Source organism: Pelophylax lessonae (genome assembly GCF_965119305.1).
Source record: "Pelophylax lessonae genome assembly, chromosome: 1".
Classification (NCBI taxonomy): Eukaryota; Metazoa; Chordata; class Amphibia; order Anura; family Ranidae; genus Pelophylax; species Pelophylax lessonae.
In genome coordinates, this window is record NC_138768.1 from 281,059,425 (window position 1) to 281,084,265 (window position 24,841).

The following is a 24,841-nucleotide window of genomic DNA, read 5'->3' on the forward strand; positions in this document are numbered from 1 at the left end:
TTGGAGGTATGCATTTGTGTCCCTCACAATCAGGGACAGTTGGGAGGTATGCATTTATGTGTCCCTCACAATCAGGGACAGTTGGAGGTATGCATTTGTGTCCCTCACAATCAGGGACAGTTGGAAGGTATGCATTTGTGTCCCTCACAATCAGGGACAGTTGGAAGGTATGCATTTGTGTCCCTCACAATCAGGGACAGTTGGAAGGTATGCATTTACATTTTTTGATTGTAACATGACAAAATGTGGAAAATTTCAAGGGGTATGAATACTTTTCCAAGGTACTGTAATAAGTGATAAGGCAATGTATACCTCTTGCTGTTGACATTTTACACTGGTGTGCTGTAAGAAGTTTCTGCGTGCCATACATGAATAAAGCTTGATAGACTGTGGTATGGTGTCATGAAGAGTGAGGAAGGTCTCTGACATTGTGACTGGAGAGGAGGGGCTTTTCCTGGCAGCGTGTTTGGGAAATACACGAGGGTGTGCGGGTTTACATTGTGAGTGACGTCACCGGCTGCATCCAATCCCGTGGCGGGGGTGTGTGGCGCTCAAAGGAAGAGCGTTGGCTGAGCTACAATCACAGGCGAGGTCCCTGTTCCGCCCTTTCAGTATCATCTGCAGGCTCCTTCACGTGTAGCGCTGTGCTGTGTACATCCCAAATGGCGTGCAGCAGAATGACTCCTTCTATCAAACTCGCTCTGAGCATCAGGACCCCGGCCAGGGTCGCCGTACGACTGAGGTCCTCGGCAGCGACAGCCCCTCAGGTGAAGAGTAAGGATGCTGCTGAGCAGACAGGGGAGAAGCCATGGCCTTTGGGCTCCCAGATAGATCACATAGAGAGGTGTGAGAATGTGGGGAGCAGACCCTGCCCTGCTGTCACCATGAACTTTGACAACACACAAGAAGCCTACAAGAGTAAGGCCACATGGGAGCTGATGAGAAGTATGCTGGTGTTATATCTCTGCTCTGTAGATCGCCTTGTGGAAAGGAATCAGCAGGTAAGATGATAGCAATGCTCACTGCTTTCTATAGTGCTGGGCCTGATTTATAGACATGCAACCAGTCATGGTCTGTCCTTCATTACATGGTGGAGTGACACTGACAGCTTGCTCTGTGACTCTCAGCAGGTGTATGTGCAACATACTGAAATTAAAGGGTTAGTTCACCTTTACAGGAAAATGATAAAGGTGAAGGCACACCCCCTTCCCGATCCCCGCTGTATTTACATCCATAGGTGATGAGCTGTCAGATCCTACGCAGCTGCTCCAGCGGTTTCAAATCCGCGCTGTTCTCCCTCTTCTCTGCGCAGCCCTTCCGTTCTGTCAAAAACTGTAGATCATCTGGTAATGCCTCCGCTCGCAGCTGCCTGACGTCAACTCTGCGAATGCACAGATCGTCAAAGTCATTATCTGACAATCTGTAGTAATCAACAGAACACGCATGTGCAGAGAGAGTGGAGCAGATTCGGGTAAGGCCTCAGACGATCTGCTGATCATCGAATAATTCCTCTGATCTGCATATGCGCAGTGTTGACGTCACGCCAGCTGCCGTCGGAGGCATTACCTGATGATCTGCAGTAATGCACAGAACACGTGCTTTGTTGACCTTCGGATAATGCCTCCAATGATCTGCGCATGCGCAGTGTTGACATCATGCCAGCTGCCGTTGGAGGCATTACCTGATGATCTGCAGTAATGGACAGAGCACTGCACTTTGCTGACCGTTGGATCATTTCTCCAATGATCTGCGCAGTGTTGACGTCACGTCAGCTGTCGTTGGAGGCATTACCTGATGATCTGCAGTAATGGACAGAACACCGCGCTTTGCTGACCGTCGGATAATGCCTCTGACGAACTGCTCATGAGCATTGTTGATGTCACCCCAGCTGCCGTCAGAGGTATTACCCGACGATCTCCAGTAATGGACAGAACACAGCGCTTTGCTGATCATCTGATAATTCCGCCAATGATCTGCGTATGCGTAGCTTAGTGTTGACATGCCAGCTAATCAGCAGATCAGCTGGAGTGACTTCACTACGGCACATGCTCACATCTTTGGAGGCATCATCCGATGATTTGCAGTAATCGACAGAACACGGGGATAAATCAGAGAGATGCTCTGTGAGCGCGCTGACTAATCAGATCCTTCCCCAGAGGTAAGTGTAGTGAGACGTGGGGAATTTTCAGGGTGCACGCTATTAATTCACTTTTAGGGTCCTTTCACACAGGCATTTCGTTTGTTTCTTCAGTGCAGTCACTTTTTTTTTTTTTTTTTTTTTAAAGAAAAACGGATTCAGTTTTTATCAAATTTTTTACATCCACTACCAATGCAAAAACTGACCATTTGTCTGTTTTTATTCCATTTTTTTTAACCATTGCCGACTGCGCTATAGCTGAATGATGGCTATAGTGCGGATGGCTACTTCTGGGAGGCCGTCATGTGATGGTCCCCCGCAATCGAGCCTGCCAAGGCACGTATTGTTATCATAGTATCAGGAGGACACTTCTGATCACAGATTGAGGTAAAGAGTCAATTTAACCAGCTCTTTACCATGTGATCAGCTGTGTCTCATTACAGCTGATCATGGATGTAAATAGAAGCCGGTTATCGACACTCATTTCCTCATGCTGACAGCATGAGGAGAGGAGAGCCGATAACCAGCTTCCCTAAAAGGGACATGTACATTGATAATCAGGGCAGTCCCAACAGTGCCCATCTGTGCCACCTCATCAGTGCCCCTCGGTGTAGCCTCATAAGCGAAAGTCCGTGAAAGAGGAAAAATTACCTGTTTGCAAACTATGAAAAAGGTTTTTTTCTTTTTTTTTCCCAAAATGTACTTTTTTGTTTAGCAAAAAATAAAAAACCCAGTGCTGAATAAATAGCACCAAAAGAAAGCTCTATTTGTGTGAAAAAAACGAAAAATATAATTTGGGTACAGTTTTGCATGACCGCGCAATTGTCATTCAAAGTGTGACAGTGCTGAAAATTAGCCTGGGCAGGAAGGGGGTGAAAGTGCCCAATAGGCAAGTGGTAAACAAGAAAAATTGGGCTTTCTTCCATTTTAAAATGCGGATGTTAATGGGGGTGGATGTCAGCAGGAGATTATCCGCTTGCCCATAGAAATACATTGGTGTTCGTTTTTCATCCGTCAACGGATGGATGAAAAACGGACAAATGGAACACTCCTATGAAAGGACCCTTACATTTTTTTTTTTTTTTTTTTTTTTGTCACCAGAATAGGGATAGAGGGGAAATCAATTCTGGTGACAATTAGGATGAGCAGGCTTGTTCAGTTTCTAGTCCAAACCTGACACCTGACTGAGCTGTCACTGTGGACTGCCAATCCTAACAGGTAAGTGATGCACCGAAATTTCGACCGCCAAAAATTATCGTCCGAAAATGGGATTTTCAGCATTGTGCCGAAAGAAAAAAAGGTGCTGCTAATGGCTGTCAAATGTCCACGATTTTGCTGTGCTTATGGTGTGTTTTTCATAAGTCATGTGACTCAAAAACGCAACATGTGCATTATTGACGCATTCTTGCTATGTAATGGGGAGGTGTGTTTTCGGTGCTTTTTTTCTTACCAAAAAGGCAGCAAGCAGGTTTTTAATACCCCTTGAAAAGGTACCGCTAATGGCCAACTATAAATTCATATGCATTTAAATACATAATATTAATTCAAAAGTTGAAAATAATAGAATTATTTATTAAAAATATATAACTTTTTTTTTTTTTTTTTTTTTTTTTTTTTTTAAACCGTCAATTTTGGTTTTGGCCAAGTGCATCCTGAATTTTCGGTTTTTAGGACTGGAATGTTCATTTTGGTGCACCATTAATAATTAAAAGGTAACTCCACTTTCGTGGGGAAAAAAATAGTAAAGAAAAAACAATATAGCGTATACAATTGCGACACAAATTACATTGTAATTGAACATTTTTAAAAATTACCTTGATCACAGAACGTAAACACAAGCCGGTTATTGGCTTTTCTCTCCTCACGCTGACATGGACATCCGTTCCAACAGTGCACAGCAGTATTGCCAGTCAGTGCCTACCAGTGTCACCTGTGTCACCTATTAGTGCTTATCCGTGCAGCCCCATCAACGCAAACAGTGAAGAAGAGACATAACCTGTTTGCAAAATTTTTATAACTATGAAAAAATTATTTTTTTTTTTGGGCAAAAAATAAAAAATCCAGTGGTGATTAAATGCCACCAAAAGAAAGCTTATTTGTGTGAAAAAAATGTTAAAAATATTGTTTGGGTACAGTGTTGCATGACCGCGCAATTGTCATTCAAAGTGTGACAGCGCTGAAAGCTGAAAATTGGCCTAGGCAGAAAAAGGATAAAAGTGTCCAGTAGGCAAGTGGTTAAAAAAATTAGAGATTTTTCTCTTGGAAAACAGGATAAATAGCGAGGTTAAGAGGCACAGACAGTAATAAAAACCTGAGAGGAGTTCTATTCCCTTATCAAGTGATATTAAACCTCCTTCAATTTTTTTATATTTTCTTTATTTTAACAAACAAGTTATACTTACCTGCTCTATGCAATGGTTTTATACCACGCAGCCCCAATCCTTCTCCTTCTGAGGTCCCCTACTTGCGCTCCTTGCTTCTCCTCTTTGTCTTTCACTTTTTATGGGGGCACTCATCCACTTGCTCACAAGCTTCCCTGTCTGAGTCTATTGACACAGGGCTGCTGGGCCCTGCGCCCCCACTCCCTCATCACAGAGCTTGATTGACAGCAGCAGGAGCCAATGGATCCCACTGCTATCAATCTGGCCAGTGAGGAGGGAGAGAGTCAGTAGAGTCATTGCTCTTGTGCACTGCGCTGGGTTGAGATAGGGCTCAGGTTAGTATAAGGGGGGGATCCTCTGGCACAGGTTTTTACCTTAATGCAAAGAATTCACTAAGGTAAAAAACCTTCAGCCTTTACAACCACTTTCACTCTATTAAAATTTGCATTTAGTTATAATTAAGTTTGAGCTTGCAAAATAAATGACTGTGAAGTTACCAGTAGTGCTCTGGTCTTAGAATTACAGATTAGCTTGGTCATCCACCAAACTTATCTCCGTTTGACCATCAAAACTGTCCTCCCCCTTTTTTTTTTTTTTACTCCAATCCGCTTTGGGCCGGGTTGTTCCCCATTCCACAGCACACCTATACAAAGGGGAGGGATACCATTTGACTATATAAGGGCATGTGCCCATATAAGGGCATTGACATTAATAACATCCTGCCCCTTTGCTTACATGTGCTGCGAGGAATGCCTGCAGCTGATTTAAGTTTAAAGGAAAAAAAAAAAAAAAAGCACAATTTTGATGTTGGAATAAAGTTTGGAGGATGCCCCCCGAGTGCATTCCTAGTTAAAACCAAGTCAAGTGATTTGTCTCTAAAGTGTCTCCAGACAAAAATGAAAAATGTTTATTCTGCAAGTTTCCCCTAAAATATGGGTTCTGCTTCTTTGCTTCCTTATCCCCCCCTTCCTTTTTAATTATTTGCACTTTTTGGGGATGGGGGCAACGGGTACCCGCTCCCACTTCTGCTAGTGATCTGAGTGAGAGTTCGCCCCCCCCTCTATCCCCCGCAGCCTTCTGGGATACATCACAAGTCCCAGAAGACTGCGGGACCATCCACAAAGCACAACGTGGCTTTCGCGTCACTGCCGGTTCCCCTTACTAAAGATGGACTCCAAGCCAAATAAATTATTGGCTCGGGTGAGGACAGCGCTGGATTCCTGGACAGGTAAGTGTCCTAATTTTAAAAGTCAGCAGCTACAGTATTTGTAGCTTTCTACTTTAAAATTTTCTGGAGGAGACTGGAGCTTCTCTTTAAAAAGAAATCCAGACATAATATAGTATATAGTTACATTGGTCCAGCTTGGATAATACATAGGTACATAGACTGGATTATTACATAGATTAATATATAGCCTTTTAAAACACACACACTAGTATGAAGTAATTGAAATGATCAAAAAATTTGCAGTTCCTTCATGATAGAACACAGCAGGCACAGTGGCATAATGGATCATATTATATCAGTGCTCACACTGCCCAAAGGGATTCATCAGAATACATGTCCCATATGTTTGGAGAATAAAACTAGGGCATTCTTGTGACATGAAGTTTGTGAAGTAAATAAAAGCCACTTTGTGCTTGTGTTTTTTTCCTGAGCATGATATAAACGGAGGCTTTACGCTGTGAAGCATGTCAACATTTTTTCTCTTTCTCTTTCTCTTTGACTATCTTTCAAAAAAAAAAAGAAAAAAGAAAAAAAAACACAATCTTCCGAGTGGTAAAAACTGAGTGGCCTTCAGTTGAATTGCCATAAAGAATGTACTAAATAATTTTTGTGATTAATATAAAACGTTTCTTTAGCATTCTTGCATAATTTTAAAGAGAATAAAATGAGAGCATACCCAAGAAAATGCAGTACTTTCACAGTTTACCAGACAGATTTTTTGGTTACATTTGTGTTGTCTTTTTTTGGTCTTTGCCTTTATTTTTACCAGATCTGCCAGTAACACACTTCCTGTCCTAAGGTGACCACCTTACCTATTGTACATGTATGTATGTTAGGACTACGGCAGAGATGTATAGTAACTAAGTAGAACTACTTCACTACTGTACTTAAGTACCGAAAGGCGGTATCTGTACTTTCCTAGAGTAGAATATTTTTCTCCTACTTCCACTTTTACTTCACTACATTTTTTCAATGATTTCAATACTTCTACTCCATTATTTTTTTTTTGTGCTGCATAGTTACTCGTTACAATTATAAAAATGATCACTGCCGGAACAGTAGATGGCAGGTTTCATGAAGCTCAAAACGTGTATTATCAGCGCATACGAAAATAAAAGCTACATTTGAAATAATAAAAAACATGATGTGCAAACTTTTGACTTCTTTCTTTAATAACTACATAACACAGTACTTGTACTTTTACTTTCAGTACTTGAGTAGCAAAATTAAAAAAAAAACTACTTGCAATACTTAAGTACAAATTGTTTAAACCTGCAGGAGGACCGGTGTTTTTATCTATTAATGACTTTACTATTGCTTTAGGCCTGGTTCACATGTATGCGGGTTGGGGGCCCACGTTTGCACAGGCATAGCAGCCCATTGATGTGAATGGGCTTGAGCTGCTATGCCTGTGTTTTCAGCTGAAAAAAGGTGCATGCAGAATTTAAAAAAATGCAGTGGCCATGAAATCCATCCTTCTTTTGCACCATGCGACTTACCTGCCGTTGCTGCACATGCAAACTGTTTTTAAATGCCGTGCCCACGTATACAAAAAATGCAGAAAGCTTGCCAGAGCAGGAACTGCAGGTTAGTCGCATGGTGCAAAAGCAGGATGGATTTCAAGGCCACTGAATTTTAAAAAAATGCTGCATGCACCTTTTTTCTGCGGAAAATGAGGGCATAGCAGCCCGTTCAAATCAATGGGCTGCTATGCCTGTGCAAATGTGGGCCGCCAACCCGCATACATGTGGGCCGCCAACCCGCATACATGTGAACCGCCAACCCGCATACATGTGATGATGTGAACCACCAACCCGCATACATGTGAACCAGGCCTAAAGCAATAGTAAAGTCATTAATAGATAAAAACACCGGTCCTCCTGCAGGTTTAACCACTTCTGGATCGCAAGGATTTGCCCCTTTAAAGACCAGGCCATCGGATCAGAGCGCCAGGACCAGTCATCACCATGTAGGCCAGACACTGCTTGATGGCTAAATAATAATGTAATGTGGGCTGCTATGCGTGTGTGTGTATGTATATGTGTATGTATGTATGTATGTATGTATATATATATTAGAGCTGCACGATTCTGGCCAAAATGAGAATCACGATTTTTTTAGCTTGGAATAAAGATCACGATTCTCTGTGTAAAATCGGGATAACTTTTACTGTTACGTTTTTTTTTTGTTTTTTTTTATTCATTAAAGTCTATTAATTGCGTTTGAAAGACTGCTGCGCAAATACAGTGTGACATAAAATATTACAACAATCGCCATTTTTTTCTGTAGGGTCTCTGCTAAAAAAATATATAAAATGTTTGGGGGTTCTAAGTACTTTTCTAGCAAAAAAAAAAAAATGATTTTAACTTGCAAGCAACAAGTGTCAGAAAAAGGTCCAGTCTTTAAGAGGTTAAACTTCCTTTCTCCCTGGCAGAGGGAAGGAAAAGATACAATGTAATCATTTTTGTTTATAGTTACTGGGAGACTTAATGCTGAAAGGGTTAGCTGTGTGAGTGAATGAGTCATCCAGCTCACTGAAATGTATCAATTCACAAGTCAGACCCAGGAGCAGAGAAACTCGGTATTTTAAAAATGCCACAATAACAATACCGTGGCTATACAATACCGCGATATATCGAATTACCGAAAACCGGCATATGTCTAACTGGGAGTTCCTTGGCAACTAGCTGGCTGCCGAGTGGAACATAAAAAAATGTGGGGACACTGCAGCCAGAAAGAAGATATCTGGATCAGGGAAATGAGGCATATGTCATTACTTTATCCAGAGATTTATTTCCCTTGTAGTTTATCATTTGGAGCCCAGTCACACCTAATGCATGTGGTGTTTTTTTTTTTTTTTCATGAGCAGACATGTACTGCCCATGCTGGTGCACGCATATACTCACAAACATGACATGGATGGAGTTTAGGCTCCTGGAAATTTCTGTTCTTTGATGAAAGTGCCAGTTTACCTTTTTTTTGGGAGGCTCACACGTTTGTTGTATTTATTGCAGTTGAAGGATACTTCATCCTGAGGAATGGCATGGTCTTTTTGTATTCTTAAGACTACGGGGCTTCAGATCTCTTTAGAAAGTTGCTAATCGCAGGTTAAAATTGCCATGCCATCCACCATTTACTAAACGATGTCCTGTTTGAACTACATAAAACCGTTTAAGAAAACCTTTTATCCTAACTGGTTTTCTTAAAAGAATAAGCAGCGATCTGGTTCCCAGCCCATTACTAAAGCAGCCTCACCACCAGCAGCAGTCTTTTTTATATGTTCATATCTGACTTTTGATTTGTCATTGGGACTACTTTTACATTTATCACCTGGACTGTTTTCAACAAAAACAGCCAGTTTTGGCTACGTATACCTCTTAGTTAGTAGATTGCAATGCTATTTAGCACACTCCATGTGTGTTATTTCCTTGAAACAATATCCTGTTGTCTTTCTTGAAATGCCGGAGAACTTTGTGTTCAGCTGATGCTCCAGCGCTGAAAGAACATGGCCCAAAACAAATAACGGCTCATTACTTTGGTTCTCCCACCTGGTGACCAGCAATGTTGTTTTAGAGTTGGACATTCACCACTGAGAACATGTAAAATTCCTAAAACTGCTTGAAGTGTCCTTAACTTGTAAAATGTCTCTAATGCTAGAGCACCCCCTAAGGCCGGTCATACACGGTTCGAACAGTTATAGCCACTAGCCATAATCAATGTCTTCTCCCAATGGAGCAGCTTCTGCCTCTGTCCTCTTGTGGGGAGAAACAGTTGCTGCTTCCCCTGCCAACACTGTCTCTGTTGATGGGGGAATCTGTGCAAATTTTTTCCTGCAACCTTTGGCTGCAGGAAAGAAATTTGCACCATGTATGGCTAGCCTAACACTAACCCCCCCCCCCCCTCCTGCTTAGTTAAGCCCTTATTCAAACCATGGCACCGCTGGGATGAGCGGAGAAGAAAAATGCAGACCTGTTGCATTTTTCTATATAACAACTCACCACACTGCATGTCCTTGCATTTCGCTGGCAAAGACCGACGGAGTCTGTTCAGGAGAGATTGTTTCTCACTAACCCAGGGTGCTCACTTGATGTGTGGATACATGTGAACATCCATGGACATCTGCGGCTACCAGAAGCTTGACATTGCTTTGTACAGGCTGATCCACTGCAGCTGTTCTCAAACAGCACAGATTCAAGCCACAGGTATACGTGCAAATGGGGCCTAATGTACAACAAAGCAAATGTAGTGCAGGGGCCAGGAGTATACAGTACATCACTGAGTACACAGTTCAGGAGTAAGAGGTTTAATGTACAACATATTGTTTATAACACAGGGTCAGGAGTTTAATGTACAACATAGTAAATGCAGTGCAGGGGTCAGGAGTATATTGTACAATCTAAGTAGTGCAGTTCAGGGTTGAGAACTCTGTAAGATACAGCACTGTGTATAGAATGCAGTAGTTACTAATACTGTGCCCCATACTGCTGGTCAGTGGAAGAAAATATACCCCAGACTTGGTTTAGAATCATGCCTTAACCAAGGCCTGTTTGCCTTCCCCCACAGAGGACCCTCAATGCCTGCATATCTGTGTGGGTGCAAGGTGGGGGTGCACGGATCCTGCAGGGATTTGCATAGATGTCTCCCCCCTCCACATGAAAACAGCTGCCCCTTCTGCTCCCCAATTCCTTGAACTGGCCCTGCATTTCTACTTCTTTAATCCTTTAACACTTAAAGCGGATTTCCGGCCTCAAATACCTTTTTTAACTAAAAATACCCCTATAATACGAATCCATCGCCCTTTACAGAACCGCTATTCTCATACTTACAAGGTGTATAGTATTGGATTTTAGTCAAAATCTTACTTTTAAAAACACTGTCTGGGCGCGGCCATCTTGGATGTGGGCATCTGAAGCCACAGTGTAATCTGCTGTGTCCTTCTTCCTGATTCCAGGGAATGTTCTGGGAGTTCTTCCTAATTCCAGCCTCCTGGGAATGATGACAAACGGCTCCCAGGATGCAATGCAAAGGCGGAAGTGATTTCGGTGGCCGTGGCCACAGAGGGGGGAGAAGGAGGAAGTACAATAAAAAATGCCCTGAAATTAAGGTAAGGGACCCCCGAAAAAAATTGAAAATGCCCAATTGTTGATCAGCATAGCGAGCACTCCAGGAATCACTAAATATGCAATATAGGCTGGAACTCTGCTTTAAAGCGGTAGTAAAGCCTGCTTTGATTTTTACCGACCGGTAGCCTATAATAAGGCTTACTTGTAGGTAAAATGAATATCTCCTAAACGTGCACTGTTTAGGAGATGTTCACTCTGGATGAAGCCAGTGACGTCACCAGGATATGTGCTCTGAAGCTACAGCATACCACGCCGAGGGCTCCTACATGCATGCAAGGAAGTCACTCACACCGCCAGAGCTTGCAAACCTGGAAGAAAAATCGGGGGAAGATGTCGGCCCTCTCAGTGGTGAGAGTGCCACTGGAGGACTTTGTTCTAAGGTGAGTGTTTCAAAATGTGCTTGTATGAGAAGGGGGGGTGGGGGGTGGTCAATCGCTTAGTACCGCTGCCCTTAAGAGAATGCCTTGTTTTTTCCCTCAATGAATACAAGCCATTTTCTCATTGGACAAGGGTAGATTGTGACATCCACCCTTGTCTCTAATTAGACAAGGGTGGATCATGATATCATCTGCAATGTCAATACCTTGCAGTCATATGAAGGTGACCTTACAATAGCCCTGTAGCATCCCTCATTCCACATGAGCACAAAAGTTAAATACACCACAATATATCCAAAAATCAACTCCAACTCCAAATGACAAATATAAACATCCCCTGGTTGGCAGGACCCAGGTGACAGCAAACCTATAACCATAGACCTACCGCGCTTCAAGGGTGGTAGATGTATCGTAGAATAAACTCCTTAAATATTCAATAAATATATACCGATAAATGGTGTACTAATATGAAAATATATAACACTCAAATAAGTTTTAGACTGTAAAATATATATCAATAGATGATGTGCAAACTTGAATAAAATTAGTGATTTATGTGTGACAAATCCTATATCTTAAATAATAAAGTGCAATAATATTCCTTATGAATAAATAATAAGGTGCTTAGAATTCAAAATATTGTGGGATTGTGCAATAACACCAATATAATTTCTATAAGAGCTGGTTCACACTGAGGCGATCCGACTTGCCTGGGGGACCTGTGAAGTCGCGGTGCACAGCGCGCACCTCGACCTCGGAGCGACATGCACTGACTTTATATCATTGAAGTCAATGCAGGTCGCTCCAGGTCGCCCCAAAGTAGTACAGGATCCTTTTTATAAGTCGGAGCGACTTGTGTCGCTCCTATTAGAATGGGTCCTGTGCTAATCTATGGCAGGCGACCCACCGCGACTTGTCAGGCGACCAAGTCGCCTGACAAGTCGCCCCAGTGTGACCTGGCTCTTAGTCTTAGTGCAAATAATAGTGATTCTTGCAAGTGCCAATAAATAACTTGTAGTGTCATCATTCTACTTCACATAATGTAACAGAATAAATTGATCAACAATAGAAAAAAAGTGCTTCAGTGTCCAAATAAATGTGACAATGTCCCAATCTTCTACTCCTGTGGATTAGAATAGATTTCTTCCACCTATCAACGTTGTGATTTATAGTGCTCTTCAGTGCCAGCCACTTCTAGGTGTGTTAACCGCTCACCTTAATGCTGTGAATAATACGCTTTTGGTATTATAAGCCCGGCCTATTTTTCACTCCTGTCACAGCTCGGCTCAGCCCAGTGCGGGGATGTCAGTGCTCCTTTCGCCTTTCCGGGGTACCTCAGATCCCTGTACACTGGTATCACCTTTCCTCTCCCTCGTATCTTTTATTTGAGTTTGCAGAACTGAATCGACTGGGCTCAGGGCTCCCTCCCGCTCTCTTGCTGTCCTGGCTGGTAGCACTGTCCTGTCCAAACAGTCTGTCCGACCCGTCCTCAGCGCTGTCCTGTGTAGCACCGTAGCAGTCTAGGTGCAGACTTATTATTTATTTATATTTCTTAGTGTCCTGTATATGCTTTTTTAGCTAATATGTTTTGGCATATTGGGAGCCCCTTATTTAATCGTAAATGTTTTTTATTACGATCAAGATAGATGTTTTACCCATAGTATGGGGTTTGATCGTCCCTATATGAATTATTGGTATTTTTTATCTTCATTCCTTACACATATGGCTTGTTTTATATATCTTCTACAAAGTGTCTTTGTGCTGTGTCATACTAGGAAACGGTATCTTTTTAGTATCCACTCTGCAGTCACCTGTTTTCATTTTGCAGCTGGCTATCCCTAGTTTCAGAGTCAGGATATGCTTGAAGCCAGATTACTGACGATTATATGCTATTTTACCCCCCCCCCCCTTTTTCTTTTAGGCCGATATGAGATGTATTTCTACCTTGACTAGAGTGTTGTAATTAGATTCTATGTATCAGGGAAGTTACTATGCATTCTAGTTCCGCATAGTAGTAGATGGAGTGTTTGGAAAGTTGTCACGATAGTAACCATATTCATGAGCTGTTGACTATATAGTTCCAGCATGCTTGTCATCTAGCTCCACCCTGAGGAAGTCTCGTGGCTGTGACGCAACGCGTAGGAGAAGCTAGTGACAAAGGACTTTCTACACACTTGCTGTGACGGAAACAGCTGATCGTCCGGCTTGCTGGGAGAGCGGGTGAATTCCATTATACTGCAGTCATTCGGATGGCTGACTGTTCGGGCATACTGACACGTTGTTATGAAAGGATTTTTAAAGCATTAGCTGCATGTGGAGAGTATACAGTTTCTTTCTTCTATGTGAGTGAGATCTGCATTTGTTTTATAAAAGTTTTTTACCTGCTTCAATATGGATCTCCCCTTGTGTTTTATATTGATTGAGAGTTGTGCTCTGAGGATTAAACAGCATTTCCTGACATATTAGACGAGATGCCATAGCAATGTTTAAAGGCAGAGTCATTTTTTTTGGTTCAAGTGAGCCTGCATTTCAGCCATACACTTGGGTGGAAGAGTATCCGTTTTTGCGGCACTTCACAGTTGTCACTGCACGTTTTAATTTTTCATGGCATGGTTTTTTGAGCACATTCATCAAGTGTTATGGCATATGGTTTAATTTTTTTATTTTTTTTTTCAGCATGGTTTCATTGTGACAATATTGCACTATATGTTATATTTTTTCTTTCATATTTGGGAATTTTCATGAGAGGAGAGTTCATCAAGTAGACTGGAGAATAATTCTAAAAGGTTTACGAAGACTGACCTTTTTTCGCTCTAGAGGTGAGAGCACAGGCAAGTGAACTGATGATTGAATGAACTTCTCTCCCCTTTTTTCACTTATACTTTTTTTATATATTTTTTTTTCTCATTTTTTTGAACTCGCATTTTTTGGATGTTTATCCCTTTTTGAGATTAAGAAGATGTTGTATCTATGATCGTGTATTTGGTACATTGTAGTATAATTTATTTTTCTTTTGTCATATGAGATTGTGATATATTTTTTCACACCTGAATAGCACCCCACTTTCTTTATATACTATGTATGATCATGTACCATGAGGGGTGCTATATTTTTCTGGTTGCACGTTCGTATTTTGTCTATTCAAAAGCTGATGTTCCTATGGGCAGTGTGGGGGATTCCATGGGGTAATTGTGGATCTTTTATTAATATGTATTATTTATATGCAATCGAATACTTGGATTTATAAAACTTTGTGTGGAATTTTCACGAATATATAGTGGCGTGGATATGTGTTTTGCTTAGTTTTATGTATTGATCTCCTTATATTGCACAGCTAGTGGTGCTGGTTCATTTATGTTTGGCAAAGCAATGGAAATGAGAGGAAATCCAACATAATCCAGTCCATATGTGAAATACTCTTTCAAAATATTTAACATTGAACATAGGACTAGACAGGAATGTCTTCTGTTCCCCCTTATTGTTTATACTGGCCATTGAGCCACTGGCTCTGCTCATTTGGCATAATCCTAATAGAGGTGTAGTGGGAATTCCTTTAAAACTTTGCTTATCTGCAGATGACATCTTAACATGAACCCAACCTTTGACATGTTTCTCTAATGTATTTTGTCTTTAGGCACTATCTCTGGCCTGACGTCAATCACGATACATTTTAAATATCTCACTCCCTTCTTCCACTGTTGGCCTTTTGCAACAAAATGACCCATTTAGATGGGCCTCAAAGTCACTGACTGACTTATTAGGAATTACATGAACAATGTCTTATAAATCTTTCTACTCTGCGGACTTTCTTTTTTTTTTTTTTTTTTTCTTTTCATGTCCCTCAAATTCCTCCTGCTGTCCTGGGACACCATAACTAATTCCTAGATGGGCTGGATTTTTTAAATTAAATTGACTTCAAGGCCTAAATGTTCACACTCTTCCTATTCCTTTTCCAAACTATACCTTGAAATCAATACAAATTCAAACCATGAGCACATTTGCAACCACTATTCTCCTAGACCTAGAGTATCTACGAAGACCATGTTTATCCACCTCAAACATGGTGGCCTAAGGGTTCCTAATGTTATGAAATAGTACCAGGCAGCTCATATTGTCCCCTTGGTTGCTCTAAATCAGGGGTGGGGAACCTGCGGTCGCAATCATTGTGTACGCCCCCCGTGCCGCTGAGCCTGTGTATGCCAGTGGAGCTGTCAGAAGGAGCCGATGTCTCCGTCCTGACAGTGTGAGTCACAGAAAAGGGTGGACCCGGGGCGCCCCAAGCCCACCCATTTGTGTGACAATAGCGAATTAAAATTCGCTATTGTCACACAGATCCTCATCCTGGCCAATCATGAAGCGCTTCCTGATTGGCCGAAAGCCGAACCCATTGGTCAAGGAGGAGGCGGGAGGACTCAAGGAGAAGCCGCTGCTGCAGGTAAGTGCACTGGCTTTCTGCATTGAAAGGGGGCACGCTGTGGTCTCTCTGCATTAAAAGGGGACACGCTGTGGTCTGTCTGCATTGAAAGGGGACACGCTGTGGTCTGTCTGCATTGAAAGGGGGCATGCTGTGGTCTGTCTGCATTGAAAGGGGGCACGCTGTGGTCTGTCTGCATTGAAAGGGGGCACGCTGTAGTCTGTCTGCATTGAAAGGGGGCACACTGTGGTCAGTCTGCATTGAAAGGGGGCACCCTATACCTTGATTACTGAAGGCTCCTTTCACACTTTTGTGACCTCAAAGTCACGCAATTTTTTTACAGCGTTTTTTGCCGCAAAGCAATGCCTATTACATTTATGCATACATTTTGTACGGCCCCCGAATGATGTTACAAAAATCCAAATGGCCCTTGGTAGAAAAAAGGTTCCCCACCCCTGCTCTAAATGCTAAAGTGGATGTTCCTTTTTTGTGTGCTTCTAGATGTATCCATTCTATATCTCTAATTGCCATCCTTTGGATCAAATAGTCCCTGTTAGGTAAGCCCACCCATCCATCCCTTTAGCATTTCCTGATGACCTTGGATTCATTCAAATATTTTAGGTCTCTCATATCCGCTCACTTTTTTTTCTTACCACACTTTGGGTAACCCTATGTTCTGCTTATTCTTGGTGGAGAATTCTGAAGCTTTCGATCTCTTCTCTGGCTCCCAGGTTATTTCATGGGAAGATACAGTATATTATCAGATAATCCTTGCAATATATTCAAATCCGCCATTGGATTGTGGATAAACACCACTTTCTCAACTTTTTCAAAAAATGCTCATGCTAATAACCCTCAATCCCTAAAATCTCCACTTTATACCATCAAACTCCTTCTCCTCTCCAACAATAAATAATTACATTCAGATAACACCATATGACCCTAATGTTAAATGCAATTAGAAAAGAGGTTCTAAATCTGGTTCACCTTTTCAAAATTTTTGCTTAATATCGCGTGACAGGAAACGGTTTACAAGGTCCTCATGTGATGATACCTGGTCCTCTTCAGAATATCCCATCTCAACCCACAACACTTTTTTCAGGGGTTGTACTGCATAGGCAGATATCATATTTGGTGGTCTTGCACCTATTTGTGATCTGTACATTTTCATTCAAAAATCAGATTATGCTCTGCGCTTTTCAATACTCAGGTTCATAGGCCTGCCTTACTGTTCAGCTATTCTAGGAGAACACAGTCTCCAGCCTGTACTACATACTAACATTGATACTGAAATGGATTGTGTTGCTCCATTTCTTTGTCACATACTGCTGGATATGTATCATTTAAAGATGTCTATGTTCTACTTTTGTGGAAGCTTTTACTGACTTTCCTTACCTACTCATACATATTTTGTACTGTTCCTGAAAACTGCAATCAGCGTAAAAAAATTCAAAATTTGTAACAAAACATATTGAAATATTTGGTCTGTAGGTTTTCAGTCGTTTTAGAAGCTGCAGGAATGGATGTACCAAAGAAAATCTTTTTTGACAGGACCTTTAGAAGATTCTGATGAAAGCTTAATAAACTTTCTAAAGTATGAAAATGCTTGACTGTTTGCAGAAAACTACAGTATTTCACAAAAGTGAGTACACCCCTCACATTTTTGTAAATATTTTATTATATCTTTTCATGTGACAACACTGAAGAAATGACACTTTGCTACAATGTAAAGTAGTGTACAGCCTGTATAACAGTGTACATCTGCTGTCCCCTAAAAATAACAACACGCAGCCATTAATGTCTAAACTTCTGGCAACAAAAGTGAGTACACCCCTATGTAAAAATGTCCAAATTGGGCCCAATTCGCCTTTTTCCCTCCCCGGTGTCATGTCAATCGTTATTGTTACAATGTCTCAGGTGTGAATGGGGAGCAGGTGTGTTAAATTTGGTGTTATCACTCTCACTCTCTCATACTGGTCACTGGAAGTTCAACATGGCACCTCATGGCAAAGGAATCTCTGAGGATCTGAAAAAAAGAATTGTTGCTCTACATAAAGATGACCTAGGCCAGTGATGGCGAACCTTGGCACCCCAGATGTTTTGGAACTACATTACCCATGATGCTCAACTACACTGCAGAGTGCGTAAGCATCATGGGAAATGTAGTTCCAAAACATCTGAGGTGCCAAGGTTCGCCATCACTGACCTAGGCTATAAGATTTCAAAGACCCTGAAACTGAGCTGCAGCACAGTGGCCAAGACCATACAGCGGTTTAACAGGACAGGTTCCACTCAGAACAGGCCTCGCCATGGTCGACCAAAGAAGTTGGGTGCACGTGCTCAGCGTCCTCTCCAGAGGTTGTCTTTGGGAAATAGATGTATGACTGCTGCCAGCATTGCTGCAGAGGTTGAAGGGGTGGGGGGGGTCAGCCTGTTAGTGCTCAGACCATACGCCGCACACTGCATCAAATTGGTCTGCATGGCTGTCCTCTCTTCTAAAGATGATGCACAAGAAAGCCTGCAAACAGTTTGCTGAAGACAAGCAGACTAAGGCATGGATTACTGGAACTATGTCCTGTGGTCTGAGACCAGGATAAACTTATTTGGCTCAGATGGTGTCAAGCGTGTGTGGCAGCAACCAGGTGAGAGTACAAAAACAAGTGTGTCTTGCCTACAGTCAAGCATGGTGGTGGGAGTGTCATGGTCTGGGGCTGCATGAGTGCTGCCATCACTGGGGAGCTACAATTCATTGAGAGACCCATGAATGCCAACATGTACTGTGACATACTGAAGCAGAGCATGACACCCCCCCCCCTCCCTTCAGAGACTGGGCCGCAGGGCAGTATTCCAACATAATTACGACCCCAAACACACCTCAAAGATGACCACTGTCTTGCTAAAGAAACTGAGGGTAAAGATGATGGACTGGCCAAGCAGGTCTTCAGACCCAAACCCTATTGAGCATCTGTGGGGCTTCCTCAACAGAAGGTGGAAGAGGACTCCAGTGGCAAACTGTGAAGCTCTGGTGAACTCCATGCCCAAGAGGGTTAAGGCCGTACTGGAAAAAAATGGTGGCCACACAAAATATTGACACTTTGTGCCCAATTTGGACATTTTCACTTAGGGGTCTACTCACTTTTGTTGCCAGCGGCTTAGACATTAATGGCTGTGTGTTTTGGTATTTTGAGGGGACAGCAAATTTTACTGTTATACAAGCTGTACACTCACTACTTTACATTGAAGCAAAGTATAATTTCTTCGGTGTTTGTAACATGAAAAGATCTAATAAAATATTTACAAAAATGTTAGGGGTGTACTCATTTTTGAGAGATAGTGTAACTGATGCATTCAAGTTATGTGGGGGGGGGGGGGGAGAAAACATTCAAACAGAAGACCTAAAGATTATATTATTACTATATATATTTTTTTTTTCTTACTATGATTTCTTTCTTTTTTTTTTGTTCAAGCTACTCCAGTTGTCCAGAAAATTGCTGGGCAACAAACTCTTTGAAATGATGATGAAGATGACCTTTTATGGACATTTTGTTGCTGGGGAAGACCAGGAAGCTATCAAACCAATAATAAGACGTAATCGTGCATTTGGAGTTGGCTCTGTGCTAGACTACAGTGTGGAAGAAGACCTTACTCAAGAAGAAGCAGAAAAGAAAGAGATTGAGTGAGTATTTTAAAATCAACTTTTAAAGGCCATATACACATTTGAAACCCCACAAAGGGGTATCGCTGAGGTCACCAATACATTTACCCTCCTAGATGCATGCTCCTGGTGGTTGCCAGACAGGAATGGAATGCATTAAAGCCTGACTGGGCTTCCTGCCCCAGACTGAGTGGAATAAAAGAAAGAGACAAGCCTGCTTAGGTACAGAAAAAGACTATTATGTAGCTCCAGGGCGACGGCCGTCCACATTGGAAAAGGGTCCTGTGCGTCTTTTGCTCCGTTGAAAACAGCCTAAAGCATGCATATGATGTGAAACGCAGATTTTTCTTTTTGTGTTTGGGTTAAGGTTTTGGTAGGTAAGGTGCACGCCTGCTTGAAGTTAGGGCTGTCACCATCTTCTGGACTTAAGGATGCCAGTATTTGATTTCTTCCCAAAACTAAGAAACCTAGCATGTCCTTTGCAGTTCACCACTTAGTACAAGTTGGGCTGTACAGGGACTCACTAGACAAAATGTATGCCTCCCAAGAATTAATCCCAGCAGTATACAGGAGGCTTACCACGTGCCTGTGATGAATCTGGCTATTTTCAGCCTTAAATACTTATAAATTGATAATGTCCCAGTCTTCAAAGACCCAGTGGACAGGAGGCTGAGCTTGTATATGTAAAAGATATTGGTTTGAAAAATTGACAAACTGGTAGCCTGGAACAAACACCTGTCGCGCAACCCTGAATCGATCCTGACGGATCCATCAGTACTGTACTGTAAACGGAACAGTGGGTGGGAAGATATCTTTCAAATGAGAGGGAAATGCCCTCATACTTTTGTCACAAGGGATTTCGCATCATTTCTGTTTTGGTAGGACACCGCAATAAAAATACTGAAGTGTTTATAAGCGCTCATTACTCGCGTCCTGTACTTTAAGTACACTGTTAGGCATTATATTTGGCTTTTTGCCTTTTTAAGGCCAACATTTGTAGAGCAGTTCTAATAAGTTTACCTTGGCTAACGTTTTAGGTTTTAAGTTTACCTTTTAAAAACAATAATAAATGCATGTCTTTTTACAGGAAAAAAAAAAGAAAAAAATGTGCATTTATTTATTTTTTAATGGGAGCCTGCAAAGCATTGTACCCATGATCTATAGATAGAGAATAGAGAACTAGATTTTTGTAAGAACTTAACGTAAAATCCTTTTCTCTGAAGTTCGACTGACGCAGCACCCACCCCTCTACTTCTGAGTAAATGGGTTTTTTTCTATTCTAAACACGGCTTGCAACTAAACTGTTTGATAGCAGGGTTTGTGGGGGTTATCCCTGCAGGGACAGCCCCCGTGGGTGTGGTTAAGCTTTTTTCCTGCCTAGTGCCTATTCCTAATAGGAGAAGCATAGCCTATAGTCTGACTAGATGGAGCTGCGTCTGTCGGTGAACTTCAGAGAAAAGTATTTTACGGTAAGTTCTTACAAAATCCATTTTTTTTTTTGCTTGAAAATTACTTAGAACCCCTAAACATTATATATAATATATATATATATATATATATATAATATATATTTTAAGGAGAGACCCTAGAGAATAAAATGGCAATTGTTTCAATATTTAATGTCACACGGTATTTGCGCAGTGGTCTTTCAAATGCAATTTTTTAGGAAGATATACACTTTCATGAATTAAACAAAACAGTAAAGTTAGCCCAATTTTTTTTTAGTATAATGTGAAAGATGATGTTACGCCAAGTAAATAGATACCTAACATGTCATGCTTTAAAATTCCGCACACTCGTGGAATGGCGACAAACTGCGGTACCTAAAAATCTCCATAGGCGACGCTTGAAAAAATTTTAACGGTTACCTGTTTAGAGTTACAGAGGGAGGTCTTGTGCCAGGATTATTGCTCTTGCTCTAACGGTCATGGCAATACCTCACGTGTGGTTCGAAACACTGTTTACATATGTGGGCGCGACTTGCGTATGCGTTCGCTTCTGTGCGCAAGCATGGAGGGACAGGGGTGCTTTCGATAATTTTTTTTTTTTTTTTTTTTTTTATTGCTGTCACAAGCAATGTAAACATCCCTTGTGACAGTAGTAGGCAGTAACAGGTACTCTTTATGGAGGGATCAGGGTCTAAAAGATTTAGATCCTAAAAATGCCTGATAGGAGGCAGCGACAGTTTGGGAATTGTGGAATTCGAATCACTACAGGCTTGCATGTACAGGTGTACATGGTTGTAAGGGTTGATTATATTTTGTTTAGAAGTGGCTTCTGGAAATAGTTTTAGAATGCTTCCTTTTATAGTTCTATGAATGCAGCAAAATTGAATTTAGTGTATTTCAACAAAGCCTACAGTATGTTCTCGGTGGGACATGATGGTTATCTAAATTGGTAGGGGTAATAGAAATTTCATGCACTAGCTCAACATTATTACAGTAACTACACCAAAAAGGCTATTTGTGATTTTGTGGTGGCTTTCATGCTGGTAAAATACATCTATCTGTACAAGATCTGCAGTACTTTTTAGCTGCTGCCTACACTAGGATGTGTTTGTCTAATTTTAAATGATCAAGTTTCTGAAAGGATTTCATCGTAAAATAATTCAAGCTTTGTAAAACATTGGTATGAATGATCCCCGAAGCCCAGGCGCCAGGTTGCCACTGCAACCAGCAATTGCGCACTGCCAGCCCATCCACCGCTGGCATGAGCAAATCCTCTGGTAGCCGTCCACTGAGCTTCTCACCACCTTTCCTCCAATGGCCGCGTATCCCATGCCTACCTTGCGTGGGGGAACAATGATTGGCCTGTCAGCTACTCCCCTCTCCATTGGCTGGAGCTTCCTGTCCCCTTTTGTTCTCACCCAATCAGGAGGCGAGCTGGGGATGGCAGATTCTCTGATTGGCTGGCCGGGAAGATGGCGAGAACAGTGCACAGAGGAGCCGCCAGGCTGTTGTGCATTGGCAGAGAGTGACCTGGCTTAGCCCTGCAGCGAGGGCAGCTTGAGATGGGGTCCGAGAGCTGACCGTACTCTACTCCCCAGGTGAGAGGAGACACCCCTGGGGTCCCACCAACAGGAACAGAGGAGGGTGGCAGTGTATGATGAGGGGGGGACACTGTGTGACAGGAATGTATGACTGTGACCACATTTTCCTAGCAATAGGTTTTTCATGCCTGATGTGTCCTGCAGTTTTAGGACAGGCCACATAGAAATCCCCCCCTTCTTCTTTTTTTTTTTTTTTTTTTTTTTTAGTCCTTTTTATCAGTTACCCTGCTTTATGGATCAGCGGTTGGCCATTTCTGTCACCAATATAAGTTCTTGAGACCGATATAGTGCTTTCTAGAGCTTAATTGATTAATCGTTAAAAAATCGCAATCTCGATTCATCCCACCCTTATGATCTTAATCCAGCATTTCCACGATTCATACAGTGCTCACAGCTGAGTCTCTGGCAAATGTTTATCAGCATTGCTCAGCACTGAGAGAACTATAAACAATGTTTTATTTAGTTCTTTTAGATCAAAGGGATGAACTTCAGTCTGTAAATGAGGGCAGTTTAACCACTTAAAAGGAGTTAAAAAATCTTCTGACTTTACATCTTAATGCATTCTAAACATTAAGATAAAAAGCCTTCTGTGTGCAGCAGCCTCCCTTGCACCTCTAATACTTGCCTAAGCCCCATCTCTGCCCAGCGATGCCCACGATTCCCTCTGCCATTTGGCACTCTCCTTCCTGATTGGCTAAGAGACAGCCGTGGTGCCATTGGCCCTCACGGCTGTCAATCAAAGTCAGTTAGCAAATCAGGAGAGAGGGGCAGGGCTGAATTGCAGGTTGAATGGACACAGGGAGCTGCAGCTCAAGTTGGGTGTCCCCATAGCAATCTGCTTGATGTGGGTGCACTCGTCAGGAGGGAGGGGCCAGGGACCCAAAAAGAGGAGGATCCAGGCTGCCCTGTGCAAAACCATTTCACGGAGGAGGTAAATATAACATGTTTGTTATTTAAAAAATAAAAAAAAGAGACTTTGCAATCACTGTACAGACTAAGCCTTTTTCTGACACTTGTTACTTACAAGTTAAAACCAGTATTTTTTGCTAGAAAATTACCTAGAACTCCCAAACATTATATATATATATATATATATATATATATATATATATATATATATATATATATATATATATATATATATATATATATATATATATATATATATATATAATATGTGTGTTTTAGCAGAGACCCTAGAGTTGCAATATTGTTGTAAAAACTGTATTAGCGCAACGGTCTTTCAAACGCAATTTTTTGGTAAAATATACACCCTTTAGGGTTTTTTTTTAATTCAATAAACAGTAAAGTTAGCCCAATTTTTATGTATAGTGTGAAAAATGATGTTACCCTGAAAATCGTGATCTTTATTTGTACAGTGGCCGAGTGGGAAGCAATTAAAATATTGGTTGTGCTTGACAGCCTGGCTTCACCTTCCTTATGTTGTGTTAGAGGCAAGATGGTGACATCCAATGGATTGATTGGATGTTGATTGGATCCTAGTTTTGTTCACTGATTTGGCAGCTTTCTTTGATTTATGCTGCAGTTGAGAGCCTGGCATCACATTTGTGCTGTGAGAGAGGCAAGATGGTGGCAGCCAGAGGTTGAACCAACGGTGGACCAAGTTTTCTGTAAACATTGCTAGGGGAGAGGGTTGCTTCAACATGATCACACATTTCTGCTCCTTTTATCAAAGCATCTGAAAGTGTAAAGCTTGTGTGGCATAATAGCAGTATAGCATATTCTTTTTATTTTCAAACGTGCTAAAAAAGTCAGTTGTGCACATATTTCTTATTTCTTCTTTCAGGTACTTTGAAATTGTCCTAATTCAAAAGAAAGTGGACAGGTTTAAAAAAGGAAACTTGTAGTGAGGAAAAAGTAAAGTTGCCATTGCTGACCTCTTCTTCTTTCAAAATTTTCTTTATGCTTCTCCAGTTACTTTAATTCTTTGACACGGAACAAGTATTTTTAGATCAAGAGTTCTCAACTTCCTGATCGTAATGTAGAAATAAAGGTAAAACTTTTTTTTTTTTTCGTTTTGGATAGAGAATGGGAGGATATTTTCCCTTTCCAATTTTTTTGGGGAGATTTCCCTTCTCTTCCTGCCCCATAGCCAAAACGGGAAGTGAAAGGAAATCCCTCTAATGTGAGGTAATTCCTGTTTGTCACTAGAACTATGTCCTCCATTGTAAGATTTCCTTTCCATTCCTGTTCTGGGGACAGCTCATAATTTGGGATTTTCTTTAATTTAATAATGACAATAAATATGACTAATAGAGAGGGTGAATCTCCCTAATGGGGACACAAACTATACAGGGAAATGGTCCGGTTACTTCCCTAGCACACCTCCATCCCAAAATACATATGTAGACAAAGATTGGCCCGCAAGACTTCAAATGAGGTAATGCTAGTGGCTGGCAATAAAATACAAGAGCAAGTAGGTAAAAAAGTAGACTTTTATTGTAGTATAAAATATA

At 41.5% G+C, this 24,841-nt stretch overlaps 1 protein-coding gene across 1 annotated transcript in view; it reads left to right on the forward strand.

The window, feature by feature from the left end:
- The first annotated feature begins 555 nt into the window (after positions 1–555).
- PRODH (proline dehydrogenase 1) overlaps positions 556–24,841 on the forward strand; it is a 264,504-nt gene continuing 240,218 nt past the window's right edge. The window contains exons 1-2 of the mRNA XM_082253359.1: positions 556–1,001; positions 19,128–19,336. Coding sequence (XP_082109485.1) covers positions 663–1,001; positions 19,128–19,336 — 548 coding nt within the window. The 5' untranslated portion in view covers positions 556–662. The remainder of the gene's footprint in view (positions 1,002–19,127; positions 19,337–24,841) is intronic.